The sequence below is a fragment of the Lampris incognitus genome, chromosome 1 (assembly GCF_029633865.1).
Source record: "Lampris incognitus isolate fLamInc1 chromosome 1, fLamInc1.hap2, whole genome shotgun sequence".
In the NCBI taxonomy this organism is placed as follows: Eukaryota; Metazoa; Chordata; class Actinopteri; order Lampriformes; family Lampridae; genus Lampris; species Lampris incognitus.
In genome coordinates, this window is record NC_079211.1 from 107,451,688 (window position 1) to 107,478,720 (window position 27,033).

The 27,033-nt window shown below is 46.8% G+C and overlaps 2 protein-coding genes and 1 pseudogene across 2 annotated transcripts in view; 2 read left to right on the forward strand and 1 right to left on the reverse strand.

Annotated features, from left to right (window-relative positions):
• Positions 1-11,414, forward strand: part of coq2 (coenzyme Q2 4-hydroxybenzoate polyprenyltransferase) — a 32,004-nt gene extending 20,590 nt beyond the window's left edge. The window contains exons 4-7 of the mRNA XM_056291860.1: positions 8,338-8,423; positions 8,522-8,655; positions 9,794-9,982; positions 11,123-11,414. Of these exons, the coding sequence (XP_056147835.1) occupies positions 8,338-8,423; positions 8,522-8,655; positions 9,794-9,982; positions 11,123-11,272 (559 nt within the window). The 3' untranslated portion in view covers positions 11,273-11,414. The remainder of the gene's footprint in view (positions 1-8,337; positions 8,424-8,521; positions 8,656-9,793; positions 9,983-11,122) is intronic.
• A 3,012-nt stretch (positions 11,415-14,426) lies between these two features.
• mboat4 (membrane bound O-acyltransferase domain containing 4) lies at positions 14,427-26,531 on the reverse strand. The gene is made up of 3 exons (XM_056278821.1): positions 26,410-26,531; positions 25,607-25,831; positions 14,427-15,366 (listed from the first exon to the last, which is right to left on the reverse strand). The coding sequence occupies exons 1-3, from the start codon at positions 26,529-26,531 to the stop codon at positions 14,427-14,429; spliced, it is 1,287 nt and encodes a 428-aa protein (XP_056134796.1).
• On the forward strand, positions 22,454-24,333 carry LOC130123640 (heterogeneous nuclear ribonucleoprotein M-like; annotated as a pseudogene).
• Positions 26,532-27,033: the final 502 nt, after the last annotated feature.

The window sequence follows — 27,033 nt, forward strand, 5'->3', positions numbered from 1 at the left end:
CATCTGTGCATAGTCCAGGCCTAGGTGGACAGCTCCAATCACTGCCCTAGAGAGGCAGTCAGCTACCTGGTTAGACTTACCAGCGACGTGCTGGATGTCGGTAGTGAATTCCGAAATGTAGGAGAGTTGTCGCTGCTGGCGAGCAGACCATGGCTCGGCCGTCTTGGACATGGCAAACGTGAGGGGCTTGTGGTCCATGTACGCAGTAAACTCGCGGCCCTCTAGCAGGAAACGGAAATGCCGGACGGCGAGCCAGAGACCGAGGAGTTCCCTGTCAAAAGTACTATACTTGCGCTATCGGGGTGTAAGCTGGCGACTGAAAAAGGCCAAAGGCTGCCAAGCCCCCCCCCACCCACTGTTCGTGAACCGCACCAATAGCATAGTCCGATGCATCCGTGGTTATGGAAATAGGCGCTATAGGTGAAGGATGCGCTAGCAGGGTAGCCTGGGAGAGCGCAGCTTTAGTCTCGGTGAACGCACGGTCCCGCTCTGCTGTCCAGTCGACCGCCTGGTTGGGGGGACATGCCTTTCAGCGCCTCGTACAGTGGCCGGATGATAAAGGCGGCTCGGGGAATGAAGCAGTGGTAGAATGTCACCATCCCGATGAACTCCCTGAGCGCACGAGCTGTTTGGGGGCGCGGAAAGGCCGCCACCGCTTCCACCTTTGAGGGCAGGGGGACTGCCCCGTCCCCAGTGATGCAGTGCCCGAGGAAATCAATGGCTGTCAGCCCGAACCGGCACTTCGCCGGGTTGACGATCAGCCCATGCTGGCTGAGGCGTGTGAAGAGGGCGTGAAGATGGGACAGGTGTTCTTCCTCGGAGGCGCTGGCGATGAGTATGTCGTCCAAATAGACGAAGATGAAAGGAAGGCCACGGAGCACTGAATCCATCAGCCGCTGAAAGGACTGGGCCGCGTTTTTGAGTCCAAATGGCATTTGTAGGAATTCAAATAGGCCGAACGGGGTAGTCACCGCTGTCTTGGGGATGTCCGAGGGGTGCACGGGAACTTGATGATAACCACGGACCAGGTCGACTTTTGAGAAGACGTGTTTGCCAGACAGGTTTGCAGAAAAGTCCTGGATATGTGGGACAGGATAGCGGTTGGGCGTGGTGGCGTCATTTAGTCGGCGGTAGTCCCCGCATGGGCGCCAACCTCCATCAGGCTTAGCGACGATGTGGAGTGGGGACGCCCACGGGCTGTCAGAGCGGCAGATGATCCCCATGCGTTCCAGGTGCTCGAACTCAGACTTGGCAATGGCGAGTTTGGCGGGGTCGAGACGCCTGGCTCTGGCGTAGACCGGGGGCCCCTTCGTAGCAATGTAATGCTCCACCCCATGCTTAGCGGTGGGTGCAGAGAAGGTAGGCTGGGTGAGGTCAGGGAACTCAGCGAGGAGGCGGGTGAACTTGTCTGCCTCTGAGAGAGAGTTGGCTAGACCTGCATAGGCCGCTTCCCTCCGCGTACATGCGAAGGAGGAGAAGGTTAAGGCGTCGACCAGACGGCTGTTCTGAATGTCCACTAGCAAACAGTAAGCGCACAAAAAATCAGCTCCGAGGAGGGGAAGCGTTACATTGGCCATGACAAACTCCCACGTGAAATGTTGTCCACCAAAACACAGTTCTACAGACCGCACGCCATAGGTGTGGATAGGGCTGCCGTCAGCCGTCGCCAACTGGGGGCCCCGCTCCCCGCCCATGATGTCGACGTCAGTAGCAGGGAGCACGCTTCCCTGTGCGCCCGTGTCACAAAGAAATCGCCGACCGGAGATGGTGTCGAGGATGAAGAGTAGCCTGCTCGTATCGCCAACACTCATGGCCACTACTGAGTGTTGGCCCTCTCGTTTCCCGTCGGCCTGTAGTTGCAGGGGGAACGGCACCGTTTAGCTTTCGCACCAAATCGAGCGTGGTACATACAGAGTCCAGAGGGCTTGTAGCGGTCTGCCGCTGTGGCGCCACCGTCGGGCCACGCCCGCGATGTCGGCGGGGGGCCAGTGAAGGTAGGAGCCAGCACCCCGGCATGGGAGGAACGTTGTGTAGCGACGAAGAATCGGTCAGCCTCCTTTGCCAGCTCACGGGGATCAGTGATGGTGGAGTTAGCGAGCGCAGTCTGGACGTGGGGCGACATGTTGCGCAGAAACAGCTCCATAAACAGGAAACATGGCTTTTCTTGACCCAGTAGGTTTAACATCCTGCTCATTAGCTCCGATGGTTTGCCATCTCCCAAGCCCTGAATTGCGAAGAGGCGACGTGCTCTGTCCGTTGTTGACGGTTCAAAAGTATCAAGGAGGAGATGTTTAAGTGCGGCGTATTTACCATCGGCCGGTGGGTTGGTTATGAAACCGCTTATCCTGGAAGCCGTAGCGCCCCCCAGCGCCGCCACTACGTAGTAATACCTGGTCTCGTCTGCTGTTATGTCTCTGAGCGCGAACTGTGCCTCAGCCTGCGCGAACCATGTAGCCGCGGAAGACTCCCAAAACTCCGGCAGTTTAATTGCAACGGCGTTCGTAGCCATAATGTGTGTGGTTTCAGAAAACTTATCCGAAAACCGACGTCGGGGTCACCAGTGTAGAGCCGAAGGAACGGAGAAGACCGTAGGTTCACACTTTAGCCGTGTAGGCAACTTTCTTTAATCAACGGTAAATCAGAGAGACAACAAAACCCCAGCTCAACTGAGCGGAGGCGGCAAGAATAATCAGAAAACTGGCTGAACAACCATAACTTAACCCTGCGTTAACCTGCCAGGGCAACCCTGACTTAACCCTTAGTTCCTGGGGTGAATTCTGTCCCCAATACGTGTCCACCACAATAACGCCTTTTAAAACGAACGAAAAATCTATTGAACACCTAAACTGACATAAGATAATATTTGACACTTATACGGTACATATTCATTCCACCACATACTATTTTCATGAATTCCAGGTTCATATCAGGCGCGCTTGTTAGCTATAGCATGCTATTCCCTGTAATTAAAACAAATGCATCCGCATAGACAAATAAATGACCTGGATGATGCGCTACCATGGCAATATTACCAGCAACTCACGGTTGTAGGTAATATTAATGTAACTAGTTATCGAAAAGAATACCGATGTTGGTTTTACTGAGCGGTTAATTGCTAAATGGTATAGCCTATATAGAATTTGGCGGACAAACGCTAAGTCATGACAAAATGGCCACCGAGAGAAGAAGAAAGGTTTGAGGCTAGAATGGGGTGAGGGGGGAGGGACCTCCGCTCCGCGCTCTGCTGTGATCCGTTGTTTTGTCATCAAATGCTCACACGAATCAACCAATCAAAGCAGCGTATAGTTTCTGGGATTTTTTTCAACATGGTGGAGGGCTTCAGCTTATCTGATTGCAATCGCGCGAAATTCCGCGAATCAAATGTTTAAATATTCGGTCTGAACGTCAAGAAATGCGGTTACAACATCAACGTGTCACAAAACATACATTTGTTTAACCATTTCGATGATTTGTTGAGTTGAAGCTGGAAAGCAAAACGATATTAGCTTAGTGTTGAATGTAGGCATACCGCAGCTCCATCTGAAGAGTAACTGAAGCTGTCTAATAAATGTAGTGGAGTAGAACGTACAATATTTCCCCCTGCAATGTAATGGAGTAGAAGTATAACGTAGCATCAAATGGAAATACTCAAGTAAAGCTACCTCAAATTGGAACTAAGTAGCTACAGTAGCCTACCTGAGTAAATGTACTATTTTCCACCACTGTACTGTGGTAGTGGGTATGGCTCCTCACAAAAATTATACACTTTCAAATTGGTCATATACATTTATTTCACAACAATAAAAGTAGGCTACATGCAGGACTGCAGTCAGTCCTGACATACAATTCTCTTTAATTCAACAAGAACAATTACAGAATGCAGGTGAATTGGAAAACTGTGGCCAGTGAGGGTTTCTAGCTGGTTGAAAAGAGGCCTTTACGTTCAGACTGAATATTTAAACAGTTGAGTCGCGCGAGTGCAGTTTTATCGAAATGGTTAAACAAAACAAATGTATGGGTTGTCAAGGTCCCTCTCACTAAGGAGCTGCTGATCTCTGTGGGATCAGCAAGGTCAAAATACAGAGAAAATCTTGACCTGGAGAAGAGGAAGAGGCAAAGCACTGCACAAGGGCAGAAGAGAAAAGCTGCAGAGGACCACATAACTGAGCTTAAAAAAAAGAAGAAAACTCTGCTGGAGGTATCTGACAGCCTGGAGAAGGATGCGGACAAGTTTGCTGAGCAAGCAGAGGGCAAGTCCGGCACCTCGATGGCTCAGCTCATCACAAAGTCCAACGTCCTCAGGAAGAGATACAAAGAAAAAATGAGCGAGCTGAAACAAGTTGAGGCAGAGTTGGAGAGTGTTGGACTGCGGCTCATTCTACCAACTCATTTTCGTCTATGTGAGAGCGTAGTCCTGCGTGTTTGTTGATAAAGCAATAGGAGAAGATGTTCGGTCTCAAACCATCCGTTTTATTTAGCAGTAAATGGATAAAGCATACAGAGCTCTGGGTCTAGATCTTCCTATCCCTGACAAACAACAGAGTGTGTCAGTCATGAAGTCTGACTGACTATTCTTTCCCTGACCCAGTCTTTTATACTATACAGAGTGTTGCCTAAACATGAATGTGTGGTCTTCTTTGTGATTGGTCCGTTGATCTGACTCCATTTCCGCCTCGATGATATCCGGACTCCAAGTGCTCTCCCTCTGCAGCTGCTGTCATTTTCCTGTTTCTGAAACCACAGAGCACAGCACATCCTGTATCTACTCCCCCCAGGGCAACAGCACCCTTGTTGTTCCTCTTACTACTCGGACATTATTGTAGCCGCTTCCTTCTAACGCAGGGGTCAGGAACCTTTTTGACTGGGAGAGCCATAAAAGCCAAATATTTCTAAATATATTTCATTGAGAGCCATATAGTATTTTTAACGTATAATAAATTAAATATGTCTTCCTTTTAATGCGACTTCTGGTGCTGCATGGTTTTGCTGATGGCCTTGTAGTCTGGTTCATACGTGGTGAGGTTGAGTTTCATGCAGGCGTTGAGGCTTCCATCAGTTAAATGTGAGCGTAGGTTGGTCTTAATGTTCCTCATATGCGAGAATGACTGCTCACATGCATATGTAGAGCCAAACATGCTCAATACGGCAATACTCACACGCTGCATTGTGTGGTATGTCACAGGAAGCTCGTTCCAAGTTTTAAGAATCAGCTGGTCTTCAGGTTGAAGATTTTTCATTTCTGTCCACTTGTGTTCCCTCGCCAGCTCTGCTCGCTGTCGCGCAAGACTTTCCAACTCTCCATTAAGTGACTTGAACTTACTCATCCACATGTCTGATGCCTTCAGGTCAGCAACTTCCAGCTCAAAGTCTCCGATAGAGACCCCGGGGATGCATGTCAGGTCGATTTTGTCCACTGCACACTCATGTGGATGAGTGATGAACTTGAAAAGCCCAGTGCGCGCACGAAATTCTCCAAAACGTGCTTTGAATGACTGCAGGAGATTGGACGTAAAGCCAGCTAGCTGCTGGAGATCCAGATGTTGAGTGGAGTCACTTGCTAAGCATGCATCTCTAAATTGTTGCAGTCTTTCAAAGTGCAGAAGACGACCTGTTTCAATGTCCCTGAGAAAGACTTCCAGCTTGCTTTCAAATGCAAACACTGCTTGTTGAAGGGATGAGATTGTATTTCCAATACCTTGCATTTTCACATTGAGCTGGTTCAGATGGCCAGTTATGTCCACGAGATAGTGAAACTGCAGGAGCCAGTCAGTGTTGTCTAGCTCAGGATGCTTGACGCCTTTCATTTCAAGAAAAGTCCGGATTTCACTCGGGCAAGCTGCAAAACGGCTGAGCATCTCCCCCCTTGACAACCAACGCACGTTGCTGTGTAAAAGCAGACCGGGATAATGATTCCCAACTTCTTCTAACAGAGCTTTAAACTGGCGATCATTTAAAGCTCGGGCAACAATAAAGTTGACCACTGGAATGACCAGCGACATCACCTCACCAAGCTCCTGGCCACACGTCTGAGCGCAAAGCGCCTCCTGGTGCAGGATGCAATGAAAACTTAGGATGGCTCTCTTTTCATGTTCACGGAGAAGCGCTACAAATCCTTTTTTCTTCCCCAACATGCAGGGTGCACCATCAGTACAGACAGAAATAAGTTTATCCATCGGTAGTTTTTTTTCTTTAGCAAACTCCATGAAAGACGTGAATAAATCCTCTCCTCTTGTTGTCCCTTTCATTGGCAAAACAGCCAAGCTTTCCTCACGCAGTGTGTCACCTGCAGCATACCTGGCAATTATACTGCACTGAGATAGATGGCTAACGTCTGTTGACTCATCTAACGCGAGAGAAAAGTATGTCCCGGCATTTATGTCCTTAATTTGTGTTTCCTCGACTTGATTTGCCATCATGATGCTACGATCGTGCACAGTTCTTGCTGACAGGGGCATGTCTTTTATTCGTTTGATTATCTTGTCTTTATTTGGGAAGTCATCAAACAGTTCATTGGCCACATCAAGCATGAATGTTTTGGCATACTCGCCATCTGTGAATGACTTTCCATTCCTTACTATTGCCAATGCACCCGCAAAGCTAGCGGAATTCCCGTCACCTTGCTTGGCCCACACACGTAGTTGCTGCTGACTCATCTGCACTCTCCGCTGTAGCTCCTTGTATGCCCTTTTCCTGCTGTCCCCCGCTGGATATTTCCATGCAAATGAAGCATGGTGCGTATCGAAGTGCCGCTTTATTTTTTATTTTTTTAATAAATTTATTTCTGATTTTTCCCTTTTTTCTCCCAATTTAGTGGCCAATCGATCCCTATTTTAATTCAAACACCCACCCTCGCACTGTATGCGTTCGCCAACTGCATCTCTCCGGCCGGCAGTCTCGAAGGAGACCGCCTCGCCACTTTCGTGACAAGGCGACACCAAGCCGAACCACTGTTTTTCCGACACACACAGAGACGCATTCACGTGACGAACACAAGCCAACTCCGCCCCCCTCCCGAAGACAGCGTTGCCAATGATCGCTGCTTCGTCGAGTCCGGCCATAGTCGGATCTGACGAGACCGGGGCGCGAACCCCAGTCCCCAGTGGGCAACTGCATCGACACAGAGCCGATGCTTAGACCGCTACACCACCGCGGACCCCGTGCCGCTTTATATTTGACCGTTTCATCGATGCAATATTATCATTGCATATTAGACATACCGCAGATCCTGCTCTCTCCACAAATGCAAATTCCTCTGTCCACGCAGCCTGGAATGCACGGTAATCATCATCTTTTTTTTCTTTTCGCCATCTTTTCCGTTACAAGGGTTGAAGCGGATAAACTAGTTGGCTATCTGATAAAATTGATTTCTTCACCTTTACAATGACCCGGACATGCTCGCGAGCCATTGGTTCCTGACCCGACCCACGGGTGACCCATGACCCGTGAAATTTATCTTCAAAACTAATTTTTGTTTACTTTAAAATGACACAGTATTATTAAGAAATATCACAAGTATTTTAAAATCAGTTCCAAACTGATTTTATTTTATTATTTTTTTTTCAACTCAAAATTGTCTGGGAGCCATATGCCGTCACCGGAAGAGCCATATATGGCTCGCGAGCCATAGGTTCCCGACCGCTGTTCTAACGGTTAGTGCCCCTCATTCTTTTACCTTCTATGGAGATGGACACAATCTTCCTCTTGGGACATCTTATCCTGTTATTGTCACCCACTTCTCTTCCTATGGCTACCTCTGCATTTCTCTGTCTGTTGACATACTCAATACTTTTCCACTGCCCCTATAGCCCCTCATGTCCTTGTAGCAAGCCTTTTTCCTTATGCATATGATTTCCCAATGATTAATCTATCCTTATATCCCTTATTCAAATCAATACGTTGTAATCATCATTATTAAGCATCACACCATTGCATTTATCTACAAGAGTAGGCCACAGAACTGAGGCTCATGCCATGAGTGACGGGTGTGTGTTCAGTAGCACCATATCAAGACAAGTCTCGTTTATTGAATAAATTTGTTCCAATTAATCTGTGTCTTAATCTGCTCATTTCATTCTTCAAAGAAATATTGCTTAAAATCTATTCCTGTGGTTGACCCATGGGTTCTGCTATCAGCAAGCAGCTGTTGGCCGTTAGGTCTTACCAACCATATGTATATATTTTGTTGTAGATCTTGGTCTTAAATTCCATTCCAAGTGGCATAAAAAGGTCTTAAAACGTCTTAAATTTAACTTACTGAAACCTGCAGATACCCTGATTTAAAAATTCGGGTTTAAAACTCATTTTGAAAGAAGTGTTTTCACTAAATGTTCCTCACAGCATAGCTCTTGGCGCTGCATCTCTGTCTCTGGTCATTACCTACCCACTGATGAAGAGGATCACCTACTGGCCACAGCTGGTGCTGGGTAAATCTCTAGATCACCCCCACATTGTTTTGTGTTGCCCAGATACATCCTCAGACTCCCGAACAGAGCCATTCACTCAGATGTTCCTAACCTTTCAGGCCTCACGTTCAACTGGGGAGCGCTGCTGGGCTGGTCTGCTGTTACGGGCTCCTGTGACTGGTCTGTGTGCCTCCCACTGTACTTTTCCGGAGTGATGTGGACACTGATTTATGACACTATCTATGCACATCAGGTGAAAAGACAGATAAAATACTCTCTAAAATCCCCCCCCCTCATTTCTTCTCCAGTGGTGTTGTCGGCTCATGTTGGCTTTGACCATAGTCGACCTCATTGTTGGCATTGTTTGTTCTTTTTGTCACACTTTCTGAAAATGTCCTCCTAGATAAATGCAGTTAAATTTGTTATGTGGACATTAATGAAACTAAACCAGATGTGATGACTTCTGTTGTGTGTCTTCCATATGCAAAGTGGCCATGCTGGATCTCATCCCATGTTAGTCAGATATTAGACACGTAAATACAAGAAAATACAGACCCACTATTTATAGATTTTCTATAAATTTATTTCTGATTTTTTCCCCCAATTTAGTGGCCAATTGATCCCTATTCTCGATCAAACACCCACCCTCGTACTGTATGCGTTCGCCAACTGCATCTCTCCGACCAGCAGTGTCGAAGGAACTGCCTCGCCACCTCCGCGACAAGGCGGACCAAGCCAACTTCTGTTTTCCCGCCACACACAGAGATGTAGATCATGTGACAAACACAAGCCGACTCCTCCCCCCTCCCAAAGTAGCATTTGCCAATGTTGCTGCTTCATTGACTCCAGCCATAGTCGGATCTGGCGAGACCGCGGCACAAACCCCGGTCCCCGGTGGGCAACTACATCGACACAAAGCCGATGCTTAGACCGCTGCATCACCGCGGAGGCCTTATAGATTTTACATAATTTTCCAGCGTTGTATTTTTTTGGGGGGGGGCGGGGGGGGCTTTCCCCCTTTTTCTCCCCAGTTGTATCCTGCCAATTACCCCACTCTCCCGAGCCCTCCCGGTCGCTGCTCCACCCCCTCTGCCGATCCGGAGAGGGCTGCAGACTACCACATGCCTCCTCCGATACATGTGGAGTCGCCAGCCGCTTCTTTTCACCTGACAGTGAAGCGTCTCACCAGGGGGACATAGCGCATGGGAGGATCACGCTCTAGAATCCTCAGGTGTCTTTTCTACATGTAAGACACTCTTGCGTCTCTACTTTGTGTCATGTCCCTTTATGTCTTTTTTTGTGAGCCTCACATCAAGCCATGTCCCTCCTACAGGTATGTGTCGTTTTGTGTGACTCTCAATAATACTGTCCTCTTGTTTGTTGGCCATCAGGACAAAGAGGATGATGTCAAGGTAGGGGTCAAGTCTACGGCTTTGAGGTTTGGGGAGCAGACCAAGCCGTGGCTGAATGGATTCTTGGTGGCTATGATGTCGGGGCTTGTTGTTGCCGGGGTCAACGCTGAACAGACGCTGCCATATTACGCTGCACTGTCCGTCGTGACCATTCACTTAACGCATCAGGTAAGAAGGGGGGGGGGTGTAAGGTGTAGTCTGCCTATGTATTGTTAAATGGTTACCAATTCTACACATGAACTTGACTCTTACCCTCTTCAAGATTTGTATTTTTGTGTTAATCCTGTATACACACTTTTTTTACACACATTCACACTCGATTTTTTTGTTTTATCTTTTTCTCATGTTAATTACATTGCATTTCATTTTGATGTACAAAAATGTGCTGTATAGCTTGAATTTGATGAAACAGGTGTCCGGGGTAGTGTAGCGGTCTATTCCGTTGCCTACCAACACGGGGATCGCCGGTTCGAATCCCCGTGTTACCTCTGGCTTGGTCGGGCCTCCCTACAGACACAATTGGCTGTGTCTGCGGATGGGAAGCCGGATGTGTGTCCTGGTCGCTGCACTAGCGCCTCCTTTGGTCGGTCGGGGCACCTGTCCGGGGGGGGGGGACTGGGTGGCGAAAAGCGGGACCCTCCCATGTGCTATGCCCCCCCCGCTGGTGAAACTCCTCATTGTCAGGTGAAAAGAAGCGGCTGGCGACTCCACATGTATGGTGGTAGCCTGCAGCCCTCTCCTGATCGGCAGAGGGGGTGGAGCAGCATCCAGGACGGCTTGGAAGAGTGGGCTAATTGGATGGACATAATTGGGAGAAAAAGGGGGAACCCCCCCCCAAAAAATGGTTGCAGCCGGCATTGTGGCTGGTGGTCAGCTACATCGCCCTGTTACTGATGGGTCACAAGTTTGAAGTCTTTATGCAGAGACAGTATTTTTGAAGTTGGTCTTTGAAAGGTTTAAACTTCGACCATGCAGAAAGACAGTGTACGGGATGGGGAGAGGAAACTCAGCACAGGTCCTGTATCAGATGGGCCCCCAGAATCTCCATGTATTACAAAATTATACATGCCTACCAGGTTGAACCAGCGGGATGTCACTTCGCCTGAAGAATTCTTTACTTAAATGATTTACTGAACCCAACATTAGATGTGTGTGTCGAATTTTGTGAGCAAACTGTATGCGGAGGCGGTGTCCGAATCAGAACTGGCATTTGAACCGCGTCTTGAAATCTGTCCAGCCTCCGAACCAGACATCCCACCGAGTCTGTTTCCATGGTGACGTGAGGTTTTCCCCTCTTTGTGCTTGTAGATTTACACACTGGACATCAACAGGCCAGAGGACTGCTGGAGGAAGTTTGTGTCTAACAGAAACCTCGGACTGCTGTTGTTTCTGGGCATCGTCACCGGGAATTTGTGGAGACAGAGGAGAGAGATTTTACTTCAGAACGAGGAACTCTAAAGTGTCCAGCTAAGACAACAGTTGATCTTTTGGAGGATAATGATTATATTTATTTCATGTACATCAAATACTACTGTGATATAATATGGTGTATTATATGGTGTACCTCTTGAGTTTTTATTCTAAATAAAGCTGAACCACAGCTGCGTGACTTAAACCTTCATAACAAAGTCGGTAGGTAGATGCAAGTAATTTAATCTGGGACAAATTCCTCATGGGTGGACCCTACCAGTAATTACTTTTAAAATTTATCGATAGAAAATATCATCATCTTATCCTGTTACTGGTTGATATTACGTTTAATGTAGGTATGAAGTGTCAGAAGCAGTGTTACTCGCCGAGATAGTTTGCACAACAGACAAATTTGACTTTGTGCACCGTGTGAATATACTGCTCAAAAAAATAAAGGGAACACCTAAAAACACAATATAGACCTCGATGAATGAAATATTTCAGCTGAAAATCTTTATTTATTAGACAGAGGAATGTGTTTAGAGCAAAATAACCTAAGAATGATCAATGGAAATCAAAATCATTAGCCCATTAAGGTCTGGATTCAGAATCATACTCAAAATCAAAGTGGAAAATGAGAACATAGGCTGATCCAACTTCTGTGGAAATTCTTCAAGACGATTCAAAATGAGGCTCAGTAGTGTGTGTGGCCTCCACGTGCCTGTATGCACTCCCTACAACGTCTGGGCATGCTCCTGATGAGACGACGGATGGTCTCCTGAGGGATCTCCTCCCAGACCTGGATCAGGGGATCGGTCAACTCCTGGACAGTCTGTGGTGCGACATCGCGTTGGCGGATGGTACGAGACATGATGTCCCAGAGGTGCTCGATTGGATTCAGGTCTGGGGAACGTGCAGGCCGGTCCATAGCATCGATGCCCTCGACATACAGGAACTGCTGACACACTCTGGCCACATGAGGACGAGCATTGTCATGCATGAGCAGGAACCCAGGGCCCACTGCACCAGCATATGGTCTGACAATGGGTCTGAGGATCTCATCCCGGTACCTAATGGCAGTCATGGTACCTCTGGCTAGCACGTAGAGGTCTGTGCGGCCCTCCAAGGATATGCCTCCCCAGACCATCACTGACCCACCGCCAAACCGGTCATGCTGGAGGATGTTGCAGGCAGCAGAACGTTCTCCACAGCGTCTCCAGACTCTCCCACGTCTGTCACATGTGTTCAGTGTGAACCTGCTCTCATCTGTGAAGAGCACAGGGCGCCAATGGCGAATCTGCCAACCAAGATGTTCTCTGGCAAAGGTCAATCGGGCTGCACGGTGTTGGGCTGTGAGCACAGGCCCCAATTGTGGACGTCGGGCCCTCATACCATCCTCATGCATTCTGTTTCTCACTGTTTGAGCAGAAACCTGCACATTAGTGGCCTGTTGAAGGTCGTTTTGTAGGGCTCCGGCAGTGCTCCTCCTGTTCCTCCTTTCACAAAGGACCAGATAGCGGTCCTGCTGCGGGGTTGTTGTCCTCCTGCGGCCCCCTCCACGTCTCCTGGTGTACTGGCCTGTCTCCTGGTACCTCCTCCATGCTCTGGACACTGTGCTGGGAGACACATCAAATCTTCTTGCCACAGCACGCATTGATGTGCCATCCTGGATGAGCTGCACTACCTGAGCAACTTCTGTAGGTTGCAGATACCGCCTCATGCCACCTCTAGTGGTGCGGGCACTAGCAAAATGAAAAACTAACCAAAGATCGGCCAGAAAAGATGAGGACAGGCAAATGGTCTGTGGCCACCACCTGCAAATCCATTCCTTTTATAGGGGTTGTCTTGCAAATTGTCTAATTTCCACCTGGTGGAAATTAGACAATTTACCAAAAGGTGAAATTGATTCACAAATCGGTGTTGCTTCCTAACTGGACAGGTTGATATCTCAAAAGTGTGATTGACTTGGAGCTACATTGCATTGCTTATGTGTTCCCTTTATTTTTTTGAGCAGTGTAGATGGACTCAAACACAACACAAAGCTAAAGCAGTATACAAAGTATAAGTTGAAAAGAGTTATATTATGCATTTAAAAAATTAGGAGATAGTACTTGATTATGATTTAATTATTTCGAACATGTAAAATAAACAGGATATAACATACAGATAAGCCAATAATCTGAAGTGGTCAACAAATCCACACATGGGACTCAGTGAACAAATCTCCGTATACATCAGATTGTGTTACATGTTGGACAAGAAGTAGGAGGAAGTATACACTTACTTAAAGAGGCTGTGGGTTTTATTAACAGAAACATAATAGATTAATACAGATTTACAATAACGCCTCAGTTTCGAAGAGGCTGTGATTCGAGAGAATGTTATTTATTACTGTTCTCCATTTTTCTGTTTTATTCACATCCTTCTATGGAAAATGTAACAAAGACAGACAAAATTTCCTCCCTGTCAAGACTAACTGAAAGAAACAGAGAGACCCATCCATCCATCCATCCATTATCCAAGCTGCTTATGCCAATTGGGGTCGCGGAGATGCTGGAGCCTACCCCAGCAGTCATTGGGCGGCAGGCGGGGAGACACCCTGGACAGGCCACCAGGCCATTAGAGGGCCCCCACACACACACACACACACACACACACACACACACACACACATTCATACCTAGGGACAATTTAGTACGGCTGATTCACCTGACCTACATGTCTTTGGACTGTGGGAGGAAACCGGAGCACCCGGAGGAAACCCACGCAGACACAGGGAGAACATGCAAACTTCACACAGAGGATGATCCGGGATGACCCCCAAGGTTGGACTACCCCGGGGTTCGAACCGCAGCCCTTCTTGCTGTGAGGTGACTGCGCCAACCACCGTGCCGCCACAGAGAGACCAATGAAATGTTTTTACCAAGTCATGTTAAATCACGAAGACGGCTTTAATCCATCCCTTTTTTCCCAAATACAGGATGGTTATTATACTAATGACTCAGAGTAAAAGGTGGTCAAGTTGTGCTGTGCTCTGAAACAACACTCATCCATCTGAATATAAGATGAATAAAATTGGACTCATCTTTTGTCCCGCTACAAATAATATAATCTATAATATAATTATCTATAAATCTATAATCTATGATACAATCTTTCAACCTGGACCAAGAATGCTGAATGAGACTCCCCAGTTCACTGTTCAGAAACTTAATAAGATGAAAAGTAGAATGGTAGTAAAAACGGGACCCAAGTATGTGACAAACAAAAGCCTCAGAGAGGGTATATCTCTTGATTCAACTGCTATGACCACAAAGGTTATAGTTATTTGTGTGTTTATCCAGCTGAGGCATTTGTACACCGTTTTCCTCCAAGTCGAGGTTAGCTTGGGGCACACGTGCCGGTGTATGCGGTAGTCTGCATGCACCGCTGCTGCCCAAGTGAAAAACCCCACAAACTGGCTGAGGTGCAGACCATGCCACCACACCGAGAACCCAAAAGTCATCAGCACCGGAAATGTTTGGAACTTTTGGAAAACCAGTCTGCGCAGCCATGCAGCCGTCGTGGCATTCCACCGGCGGGAGAACACCGAGACTCGGCTTGACATCTCGGTGGTCCAGAGATCCCCGTCGGATAGCATGCGCCAGTCCGGGGTGTCGGCTGGTGACTTGGCCCAGAATCCAAGCCCGGCTGCATTATTGAGGCACTCGCTGATCTTCCAGTGTGAATAGTATTGGAGCCTGAAGCCCACTCCCAGACTCCAGATCCATAGGGTGCCAACTGGGACACCAAAATCTGCAGGATCAGCTGCGTGACGTGTGAGAAAGTAAACGACACAATACCTCAGCCACTGTAACAATGAAACCTGCACCACCTTGAGTGTTACGACGCCCAATGGATTGGGTGGAGGGCTAACACTAATTCCCTTGATTAGCGATATGAATCGGTCGTAAGAGAACAGCGGCCCACCAAGGAGGGTGGTGAAGTTTAGGACATAGCTGCTGAGAGGGAGAAGTAGGTCCCTGCCTCTGTTCTGGGGCGACGCTTCAGGTGGCGATGGGACTCTCTCTTCCTGTAGATCCATGGAGAACGAGGTCATTCTCTGGGTGAGCAGCATCAGCGAGGACACTGCCGTAAACAATCTGAGAGAATGATGCGGGGGTGGGGGGGGGGGGGTAAGATTGTGTTATGTCGGGACAGTGGTGTCATCCATGTTGAAATGTGCATAAGTATTCATACGGTGTTTGTACACAAGATAAAGGATATCCAGTGTTCTTTGTGCAAAACATGTCAAACATAATCAAAATCATATCAAAGTCTTGACCCAGATTTCAGCAACAGATTCCCCCATTGATATGACTGAAATATTTTTCCCCCTTAGATTTAATGTTAGAAATCATTTAGAAATGTCAGATACGGTCCGCGGTGGCGTAGCGGTCTAAGCATCGGCTTGGTGTCGATGCAGTTGCCCACTGGGGACTGGGGTTCGCGCCCCGGTCTCGTCAGATTCGACTATGGCCGGACTCATGAAGCAGCAATCATTGGCAACGCTGTCTTCGGGAGGGGGGCGGAGTCGGCTTGTGTTCGTCATGTGAATGCGTCTCTGTGTGTGTCGGAAAAACAGTGGTTCGGCTTGGATTCGCCTTGTCACGAAAGTGGGGAGGCGCTTTCCTTCGAGACTGCCGGCCAGAGAGATGCAGTTGGCGAACGCATGCAATACGAGGGTGGGTGTTTGAATTAAAATAGGGATAAATTGGCCACTAAATTGGGAGAAAAAAGGGAAAAATCAGAAATAAATTTATAAAAAAAGAAATGTCAGATACCAGATTTTCAAATTGTGGGTGCTTCATTCTGGAGCAAGATTTTTTACTAATAATTCCTCCTCTTTCGACTGGGAAAACTACGGAGCCCATAGAGGGCCGTGGTGGGATGATGGAATGGAAGGGAAAAAATGCATTTGCTTACTCCCAGGAAACTTTTGTGTTCTCTCGCAAAAGATGACACCAGGACATCTACATCAGCTGTGTCAATTCCACTGATGCAAGCTAAAATGAAAGACTTGGAGCCTCACTGGCATTACACCATGGTCTAGCAATCTTTTTACCCAGATCCTTCCAACTGCTTTGCCATTCGGCCTCAGAGAAATCTGGCCTCAGTCTTGGAACCCGCTCCTCTTCTCCTTCACACTGTTCAAGGACCTGCTCCCAGAAAGCAGCGTAAACTTCCCTTGAGACTCCAGCATCATCTGTGGCCTTATCATTTATGAATTCCTTCTTCAGAGTAGAATTCATTATGCTGCCATTGATGAAAACAGCCAAAAGGTCCTCCATAACCCTTAACCTGTGAATGAATGCATACTGCATTGTCTTTTTGGCTTTGCTGCGTTGCCATCTGAAGTTGATGGGGAAAGGTGGTTTCTTGAATGTGAAGGCAAATCTTCTGTCGGGGAATGCATTTCGCTATCCAGCTAGAAGAAAAAAAACATTCGAAAACCATTTGGAACATTTGGAACATTTGGGCCCATCTCTCAACATGTACCGAGCAGTGTTGTAGTACTTGAGTCTGACTGGAGTCCTGATTTTCAGGACTCATGACTCGACTCGGACTTCAATACTGATGACTCGGACTTGAATTCGAGCATTGGCTGCATTCGGACTTGGAAGTTGGAGATGAGGACTCAGACTTGTCAATTGATAAAGACTTTTTTTGTTTTTGTTAGTTTTTTTGTTTGGCTATTGTGTCACAAAGTAAATAAACTCCCTTTGAAGTGGTGACAGCTGTGTCATTTTTGTTTAATGTAGACCTTTTTTATTTGTATGTCAGCTTTTTTATGGTGCCAGAGTGGAGCACTGGAGCCCATCTTGGAATTCGACTCAGACTCAACCTTGATGACTCAGACTCGGACTCGGGTAATTACAACACTGGTACTGAGGCTTTGTTGCAGCTGCTATTCACTGACTATCTTAACACTTAGTCTAAAGGATACCGCCACCGTCTTTGACATATGAGTCTGATATCATTCTGGATTCGAATTCATATATCAGACATTTGTTCAATATGCTTTTTCACTGTAGATATTTGGTAGTCATTTTGAGCCGATTCATCACTTCCATACATTTCCAGTGTATCTGAAAATGTAGTAGTTACAGTGCAGTCCCAAGTCAGAGTACAGGGAAACTTCTTTTGTTGTTTGGGTTCTGTACTCTAGCACATTGGGTTTGGATGTGAAATGGAACAATGACTTGTGAGGTTAAAGTGCAGACTTTCAGCCTTAATTTGAGGGAGTTTACATCAATATCAGGTCAACTGTAGCCATTTTTATACATCACCCCCCCCCCATTTTAGAGGAACCAAATATTAGATATGACAACTTTACTTAAGTTTTTGTTTATTTGTACAATTACTTTTGATCCCCTAAAACTGGAATACAATGTATAAAAAGGGCTCACATTCCTACATGGTGCACCTGTTAAGGATGTGTGCCTCAAATTAAAGCGGAAAGTCTGCACTTTAACCTCACAGTCATCGGGCCTCATTCATCAATTGTTTGTACGTACAAATTTGTTCTTACACACCCATGGGTTGTTTTTTGTTGGGGTTTTTTAGCTCTCAAGGTTGTCTGACAGGCAGTAGCAAAGCCTGATGGTTATAGATCCTTCCCCCTAACATATAGATGTTAGGGGGAAGGAATTGCAAGACGTAGACAATAGTGTCTACATCTTGCAACGAGCAATCACCCAGGCTTTCAAAGACATCAGTGTTAGCCAATTAGTGTCTAAATTCAGGGGTTACCCAGGTTCAACACTGATCTCTGAGACAAACTTCAGGGCTAAAAAAATGTCATGGGTGTGTAAGAACAAATTTTTACACATGAATGAGGCCTGTTGTTCCATTTCAAATCCAATGTGCTGTAGTAAAGAACATAAACAACAAATCTCTGTACTCAGATTATGGACTGCACTGGATCTTCAACACCTCGAAGATGCTAAAAACTCACACCTGAAGCAAATGGTATGCTAACCTTGGGGCCTGCACCGGGACTTTAAAAAAAAAAACGTTTTAAGAGTTGCTTTTTTCTAAAACGTCTTTATGCATGCACAATAATCCAGGTGAGAAAACCACAGAAAGTTGAAATCAGCTCATCTGGACACAATGTTTATTGAGAAACCTTTCTAAGTGACCTCTTCAGTCTCGGGTGACTGCAGGTATCCCCACCCTTATGAACAATACAGTGGCATAACGACCGAAAACAATGATCAGTTTCCAATGCAAATTACCGTGACCATTAACTAGTTACAATAGCCATGTGTACTATTCACGGAGGAATTGGGAATGGTTGCAATCATTGTATGGAACATGGCGACAGTACATCTGTCATTGAAACTCTAGTTAATGGTCATGGCAATCTGCATATGAAACCAATCGTTGTTTTCAGTCGCTATGCGCCTGCATTGTTCATAAGGGTGGGGATGCCTGCAGTCAGTTGAGACTGATGAGGTCATTTAGATGAGTGATGAAAGGTTTCTCTCAATAAACGTTGTGTGCAGATGAACTGATTCAGTTTCTGTGCTTTGTAAAACATTCTCTCTAAAGGCCTCCACACACTGCGATTTTGGCCATCTTTTACATCTATTATCCATCCATCCATTATCCAAACCGCTTATCCTGCTCTCAGGGTCATGGGGATGCTGGAGCCTATCCCAGCAGTCATTGGACGGCAGGTGGGGAGACACACTGGAAAGGCCGCTAGGCCATCACAGGGCTGACACACACACCTACGGACAATTTTAAAACGGTCAATTCACCTGACCTGCATGTCTTTGGACTGTGGGAGGAAACCGGAGCACCCGGAGGAAACCCACGCAGACATGGGGAGAACATGCAAACTCCACACAGAGGACGACCCGGGACGACCCCCAAGGTTGGACTACCCCAGGGCTCGAACCCAGGAACCCATGCCCAAAATGTTGCTTATGGGCCTATTCCGTTGGAGCCATTCTGTTGTCATACTGGGTGATACCTGGCCCCTGCCGTGGATTTGGACATAATGTTTTGACATTTGGATGGACATTATTCCAAAGACTGTGTCATAGATTTGGCTGCCCTGTGAAGCCAATTCAGGTCATTCGATGTGGTGTCCATAAGGGTTGCTCCGTGGTCGCTCAAGCTTGCTGTGAAATTACTACTTTGTGTAGTGTTGTGGCACTTTAATTTAATTAGTTATTGTCTAGTTTTTCCACAGTATTGAGTTTTGTGGCACAATACTAGGCTTACTTTTCACACGACAGACGTGTGATGGACTGGCGGCCTGTCCAGGGTGTCTCCCCGCCTGCTGCCCAATGACTGCTGGGATAGGCTCCAGCATCCTGAGAACAGGATAAGCCGTTCGGATAATGGGATGGATGGATAACTTGAAACGCCCCTGACCTCCCCACCAACCTGTACGTAGGAAGCAATGTCACCACGAAACTAGGCTCAGCCATGTATCGTGCACGTCTTTCTAGAATATACGTCATGTCATTTTAGGGCCAGATCAAGGGTTTCTATTGGTCCCCGGCCGATCGGGACCGGCAAGGTTTTCTACAGACCTGTTTTAATGACGAATAGGGAAGAATACAACATCAGTATAGTTAACATTAACTTGGCTAGCGTTTTACTCCAAGTACCGTTAAAGCTAACAATACAGACACAAATATTCGTGTACTAACGTAAGCTAGTTAGCGTTGCTCTGTAAACTCACAAAAGTTGCTAATAAAAAAAAAAAGATTTTGAAGAGTGCGGTCTTCTTCTTCTTCGTCGTCTTCTCTACTTCTTCTTCGCTACTTCTTTTTTTTCTCTTTTTTTTCTTCTTCTGGGGCGTCCGGGTAGCGTGGCGGTCTATTCCGTTGCCTACCAACACGGGAAGGCCGGGTCGAATCCCCGCGTTAACTCCGGCTTGGTCGGGCGTGGGAAGCCGGATGTGGGTATGTGTTCTGGTCGCTGCACTAGCGCCTCTTCTGGTCGGGCGGGGTGCCTGGGGAGGAAAAAGGGAGAAAATTGACGAAGAAAAAATCTTCTTCTTCTTCTTCTTCTTCTTCTTCTCCCCCCCCCCATTTTTAATAATAGCTGTTGTACCCTGTTTAAGGGAAAAGCTCTGCTTTCGGAAGAGTGGTGGAAGAAGGGTATTTGGTCCATTACACACATCATGGATGACAGAGGCAGTTTACTGAATTATAATGAGTTGTGTTTGAAATATAACTTATCCTCCTCTGAAAAGGTGTATGACATGGTTATAGGTGCGATCCCTGTACAACTCAAAGGTGATGGTCTCACGCTGTCTTATCTACTCTTCTGTCAGCCCCACACTTCGCCCCTTAATGATTGACAACTTGAAAGTTTGTCGATAGAACCTGCAATAATTACTTTATCAGAAACTCGCTGTTGAAGATATGTTATCCTAACTCTTTAAGAAGGAATTATATTTTAGACATGTACTCAAATTTGAATGCCCATTAAATTAGAAAAAGGCACGTGTCATTCGCTACCCCCCCAAAAGTCAGAGAGGTTCACTTCAAGATAATTAATGATATTTACCCCTCCAGTGAATTTATAAGATTAAAATTTAATGTAGTCTGTAATTCCTGTCAATTCTGCAAGACAGACATAGACGGATCATGTATTTTTCCACTGTAACATTACTTATAAGTTTTGGTATAATTTGTATGTATGGATGAAATCTAGCATTGGTGCTCTACCCCCATTTCTACTAGAAAGTGTCAAATTTGGAAAGTTTATAGAAGATAGAAATATAGCATTCTTGTTGAATAATGTAATTATTTTGGGAAAATATCTTATACACAGATGTAAACATTGTAAAACGCATCCCTGTTTAGCTGCCTTTAAAACAGAATTAGTAACTTTTTCCAAATCTCTAAAATGTATGAAAAACAGAAATGCCCAAAAATTATTCTTTGCCTTTGAACAATTTAAAGTAATTTAACCCCTGGAATATTGTATTGTCCTATTTTATTTTATTTCTATTTATTTTATCCCTTTATAATTTGCTATTTCTGTTTCCTTGTTTTGTTCTCTTTGTCTTTGACGTGTTTGATGTATTGTTCTTAGCCTACTCTGTTATATAGTATACTGGCTTTGCTGATGTGTATGTGAAGACTTAAATTAAAAGAAGGGGGATCTTCTTCTGCTGCTGCTTCTTCTTCTTTTTCCGCCATTTTGTCAGCTTGGGCGACGAACGGGTTCGCCTTACACAGTCAGCCATTTGTTCCTTGTTGGTACGCAGGAGTGTGACCACCGTTAATATTGTAGCGAAGTCGAGGGGGCCACGCAACCACAGAAACTGCCGCGGCCGGGAAGCGAACCCGTATCACCCGCGCCGCAGGAGACATCGCTAATCGCTCGTCTAAAGGGTCAGACCCGCCAGCCAGCGGCCAGCGTGCCTACTTATCCATGCGCGTTAAATTAACCTCCTCCTTCGGGAAGCGCGTCCCCGCGCTTAAGCATATCAGCTCCGTCACGTCTCTGGGATCCCACCGCTGCCAAAAATGTAGCGAATTCGAGGGGGCCACGCAACCACAGAAACTGCCGCGGCCGGGAAGCGAACCCGTATCACCCGCGCCGCAGGAGACATCGCTAATCGCTCGACTAAAGGGTCAGACCCGCCTGCCAACGGCCAACATGCTACTTATCCATGCACGTTACATTAACTTCCTCCTTCGGGAAGCGCGTCCCCACGCTTAAGCATATCAGCTCCTTTACGCTTCTGGGCGCCTATGCTTCCCGATGACCTTTACGGTCTCACCATCCCACCGCTGCCACCAATGTAGCGAATTCGAGGGGGTTACGCAACCACAGAAACTGCCGCGGCCGGGAAGCGAACCCGTATCGCCCGCGCTGCAGGAGACATCGCTAACCTCTCGACTAAAGGGTCTGGCTGGGGTCTGACCCACCAGCCAGCGGCCAGCGTGCCTACTTATCCATGCACGTTAGAATATCGGCCTAGGTGTTTTACTAAACATAGCTTAATTTAATTTTTTATCCGGCAAAAAAACGTTGCGGAATGTCGTCTGAATAGGCCGAGGCAGCTCCCGAGAAAGCAGGCCAGCAGAAGCCGTCGCGTCGGCAGGGAGAAGTCAGCGGTAAACCGAAGCATGAATCCGCGCCCGCCAGAAGGGAAAGAGGCGGTGGGGGATGTTTTGAACCACACGGCAGTGTGAACGAGAGATACCGCGTGTTCGTCAGTAACATCCCTTATGATGTGACGTGGCACGCTCTCAAAAACCTGATGAAAGAAAAAGTGGGTGAGGTAACGTACGTGGAACACTTGATGGACGCAGAAGGAAGATCGAGGGGTTGCGCTGTTGTTGAATTTAGGACTGAAGAGTTGATGAAGAAAGCTGTGGAGAAGGTCAACAAACAACCTCAATGGACGGTCTCTGAAAGTCAAAGAGGACCCTGATGGTGTGATTGCTCAGAGGGGAGTCCACAAGGCCCAGGGGGCTGGTGGTGGAGGACCCCCCTGAGGGTCGTAGAAGAGAGGGGGGAATGGGAGGTATGGGTGGGATGGACCGCATGGGTGGCATGAACATGTATCGCATGGGCCCTGGTCCTGGTGGTCCCATGGTCAGTATCCCTCCCAGCCTAATAAACAACCCCAACATTCCCAACGAGATCATCCATGGTCTGCAGACTGGCAAGAGTGGCAGCACTGTCTTTGTGGCTAATCTTGATTACAAGGTGGGCTGGAAGAAGCTGAAGGAAGTGTTTAGCATGGCGGGCATGGTGGTGAGGACAGACATTCTGGAAGACGAGGATGGAAAAAGCAGAGGCATGGGCACGGTCACATTTGATGTGCCCATTGAAGCAGTCCAAGCTGTCTCCATGTTCAATGGTCAGCTGTTGTTCAACAGAGTTATGCATGTTAAACTGGATGAGAAGTCACTCCCTAAAGGAGATTTTGGGCCACCTGAGAGGCCTTCTGCCCTTCCACATGGCCTGAGTGGTATCGGTCTGGATCTGGGGCCTGGAGGCCAACCTATTGATGCTACCCAGCTCAACAGAGGGGGCGGAGGTGGAGGGGTGGGCAGCATGGGTCCTGGAGGAATGGATGGAATGAACTTTAGTGGCATGGGAGGCTGGATGGGAGGAATGGACAACTTGGGAGGAATGAACAACATGGATCGTTTTGGACCTTCTGGGATGGGCAGAATGAATGAGATGGACAGTGGGATTGGTGGTGGTGTTGACAGGGAGTTGGGTCGAAATGAAATGGGTATGTTTCGCAATAATTTTGGAGAGTCCTTTGAAAGAGGAATGGGAAACTCCATGGGAATGGACCGCATGAATTCTGGAAACGACCCACTGGGTGCTGGCATTGATCGTTTAGCAGGAATGGACCAAATGGGGTTGGACTGTGTGTCTGAGCTGGACAGGCTGGGTTCTTGCTTCGACCGAATGGGCTCAGGGCTGGCCCGGCTGGGGCCCAGTATGAACTGGCTCAGTTCTGGCCTAGGCCGTATGGGCTCCAGCATGCAACGCCTTGGCCCAGCTGGGTTCAACCGCCTAGGCCCGTCCACTGCATGAGCAGTGGCATGGACTTCGGGTCCCCAATGGGCATGGGTCGCATGGGCAACACCGGCATTGACAGAATGGGCAGCAACTTTGATCGCATGGGATCCACTGGGGGACTTGACTTCTTCCCTATTGGAGGTCTCAACAAGATGGGCTCAAGCATGGACTGGATGGGAGCTGGTGGCGGTATTGGTGGCCAGTTTGATCATCCTGCTGATATGGATTGTGGTGGCTTTGGAGGCTATTCCTTTGGAGGTGCAGGAGCTGGAGGACCTGGAGCTGGAGGAGGCAATGCCAGGAAAGGCTGCCAGATCTTTGTCTGAAATCTGCCCTTTGAGTTCATCAGGAAGATGCTGAAGGATACCTTCAACACATGTGGAATGGTTCAATATGCTGACATCAAGATGAAGAATGGCAAGTCCGAGGGCTATGGTGTTGTCCTCTTCGACAGCCCGGAGACAGCGGAGCGCGCCTGTCGCAGCATGAATGCCTATCGCCTGAGTGGAAGAGAGATTGACGTTAGGATGGATAGGAACGCATAAGCTTTGTTTGTCACTGTTTGATATGCTATCATTATCCTGATATCTACCCACTGTAATGGTACTTTTGTTCCCTCTCATATTTGCTTAATTTGGTAGGAATTTGTTCCAAGTGGGCTACTTTCAGTTATTGTCGAAATTCTTAGTGACCAAAATTTTAACTTTTTATTTACCCCAATTGTAATTTTTCTCCTTCCGTTACCTTTGTTGCTCTGTAAGGCATTTTGATAAATAATTTTAAAATGTAAAATAAAAAAAAAGCCCTTCGTCTTCTTCTTCTGCTTCATTTTCTTTGGTTTTTATGGTGGTTGGCAAATAAAAGTTATGATACATTGCCGCTACCAACTGTAATGGAGTGTGGGTTGGGAATCTTCACTCTGCCCCCTCTTCTACTTTCTAGTATTGGAAAGGAAGTACTTTTTCCGTGCAAAAGTGTTGCGGGAGAATGCAAAAGTTTTTTGGGTTTTTTTCTACCCATCTATTTTTTTTTCTTCACCCCATGTCCCCTTAGGGGGCTCTGTAGAAAACAAAGGAGGACAGTTCAAGACAACTCATCAACCATGTAAATGAAGACAAAGTCACTAACAGTGTAGTTTCCTTTGCTTGGTTTCCAGTTTTTTATAAAATCAGTTATTGTGGTACAAATGTCATAGGACCTCTAGGGGTCCTCAAAGACATTCAAATAGATCCCCTGCAAAATTATATCCCATTTCACTATTAATTTACTCACTAAAACTTATCCTATTTAGAGGATACATAAGAATGACTGTTAATTATAGGTCTCGAGCTCATCGTTATAAACGTAGCACAAAAAGCAAGGAAATTTGTTTGGTAGATTATTTCTTTGTTGCAACAATGCTTCTTGGCAATAAATCTTTACATCAGGCACCTGATTGTCAGCACCTGGGGTACCAGAAGCTCAAAATAAGAGTCAATAGCAACAGCAAAATAAGCTGTTTGGCGCTGGCAGAGAAGATTTGACAAATTTTTCATGGGCGCAACCCATATACTCAGCCCTGCTGCTCATCCCACAAATGCATGTTCCTTACAAATGTGGCACCATTTAAAAGGGAAATAAACAGGCTTTCCAACGGTATAAGATTTATTGCCAAGAAGCATTGTTACAATAAAGAAATAATCTACCAAACACACATTTCCTTGCTTTTTGTGCTAAGTATATTTGTCCCTTGTAAATTGTTGAGGGATACACAATGTGCAGCTAAGTTGTTGCCGAACTCTTTACCCCCATACTCTGAACTCAAGTTAAGGTTAACACCTGATGTCAGCAGGCTCGTGGTGGCGGTGTTTCCTGTACTGCATGAGCAGGTGCCAGAAGGTTTGCCAGGTCATTTGTATGCAGAATACCCAAGAATGGATGTGACGGGGGTCCGCGCGGACCACGGTCAGTGCAAAGACAATGGCGGATGTGAACAGGAGCAAGCTGTAAACGCCCATTGCTGCAACAGCCAAGACACATCCGCCGAAGGACAAGAACAGGTACCTGTTGGTAAGACAGAGTATTCGAGTAGACGACTTCCTCAAACACCTAAATGATGCTGAATCTGCTAAAAGAAACTGTGTGAAAACCCAAAGCGCAGACTGGAACCCCCGGTTGAAGCAACGTGGCCCTGCTGCTGTAGCTCATCTGACTGGGGTGACTGTTTTTTTTGTTCATTCTCAGATTGATTGAAAAAAGCCTCTGATAGAACTGACAGTATGTGATAGCGAAGATGAAGTCATACTAGAAAAAAGGTTTATTTATACTGGCACTATATGGGCAATGAAATACAACAGGCCTGTGTTTTGAGTTACAATGGATAATGAACGGTTAAAAAACCATTTTAATCTGCAATCTTTAATTCATCATATGTCCAAATAATCCTGAATTGAAGCTTTAAATATGATATGTTGCTGGGATTCTTCAGAAAGCACATTGATTGCAATAGTTAATCTGTCCTACGTTGTCTGACTCTAGCACACAGCACCAAATACGATTCTGCGGTTAATTTTTCTAAGGCTTGCTGTTTTGCACAGTGTAGAAATCGCCATCAACACATCATCATTTGCAGTCCTACATACCGGTTTGTTAAGGAGAGGTGTCCCCGTTTTGCCAGGAAATAAAACATCAATGCAAATGGAAGTGAAACCCACTGATGCATCAGAAGTTGATGTTGCTCTCCCCACCCGCTCATCAAGCCCATGGTGACGTCAGCCGCTGAATATATGGCAGGTAGATGAACCCCTCCGGAGGTGGGGGATGACTGAGCTTGTGATTCTTGTTTTCTCTATTTAAAGGGTGAGGTATTTGTTCTTCCTGGGCTGGCCGTTCCCTTGACATTCCATGTGTAGCTAGCATGGAAGTAATCCCTCTTGTTGTCTGATGTAGTTGATATGCGAGGGGGCAGGCTGTATGCAGAGACATATTTCAGTGACTAACAACCGTGAATTGCCTTTTTGTCTGTGTAGGCAGCAGGAGAGTATTAGAATGGCTTTTATTCTAGGCACATGATATTTTGAGTGGGCAGCACGGTGGCACAGTGGTTAGTGCGGTTGCCTCACAGCAAGAAGGTTCTGGGTTCGAGCCCCGGGGTAGTCCAACCTTGGGGGTCGTCCCGGGTCGTCCTCTGTGTGGCGTTTTGCATGTTCTCCCCCTGTCTGTGTGGATTTCCTGCAGGTGCTCCGGTTTCCTCCCACAGTCCAAAG

Excerpts from the sequence above, each read along its gene's own strand:
- mboat4 (XM_056278821.1), bottom strand. The coding sequence starts at position 26,531 with ATGGGCTTGATGAGCGGGTGGGGAGAGCAACATCAACTTCTGATGCAT. Across the intron at positions 25,832-26,409 it reads CACCTCTCCTTAACAAACCG|GTACCTGTTCTTGTCCTTCG; the intron begins GTATGTAGGACT and ends TCTTACCAACAG. Across the intron at positions 15,367-25,606 it reads CACGAGCCTGCTGACATCAG|ATTGTTTACGGCAGTGTCCT; the intron begins GTGTTAACCTTA and ends TCATTCTCTCAG.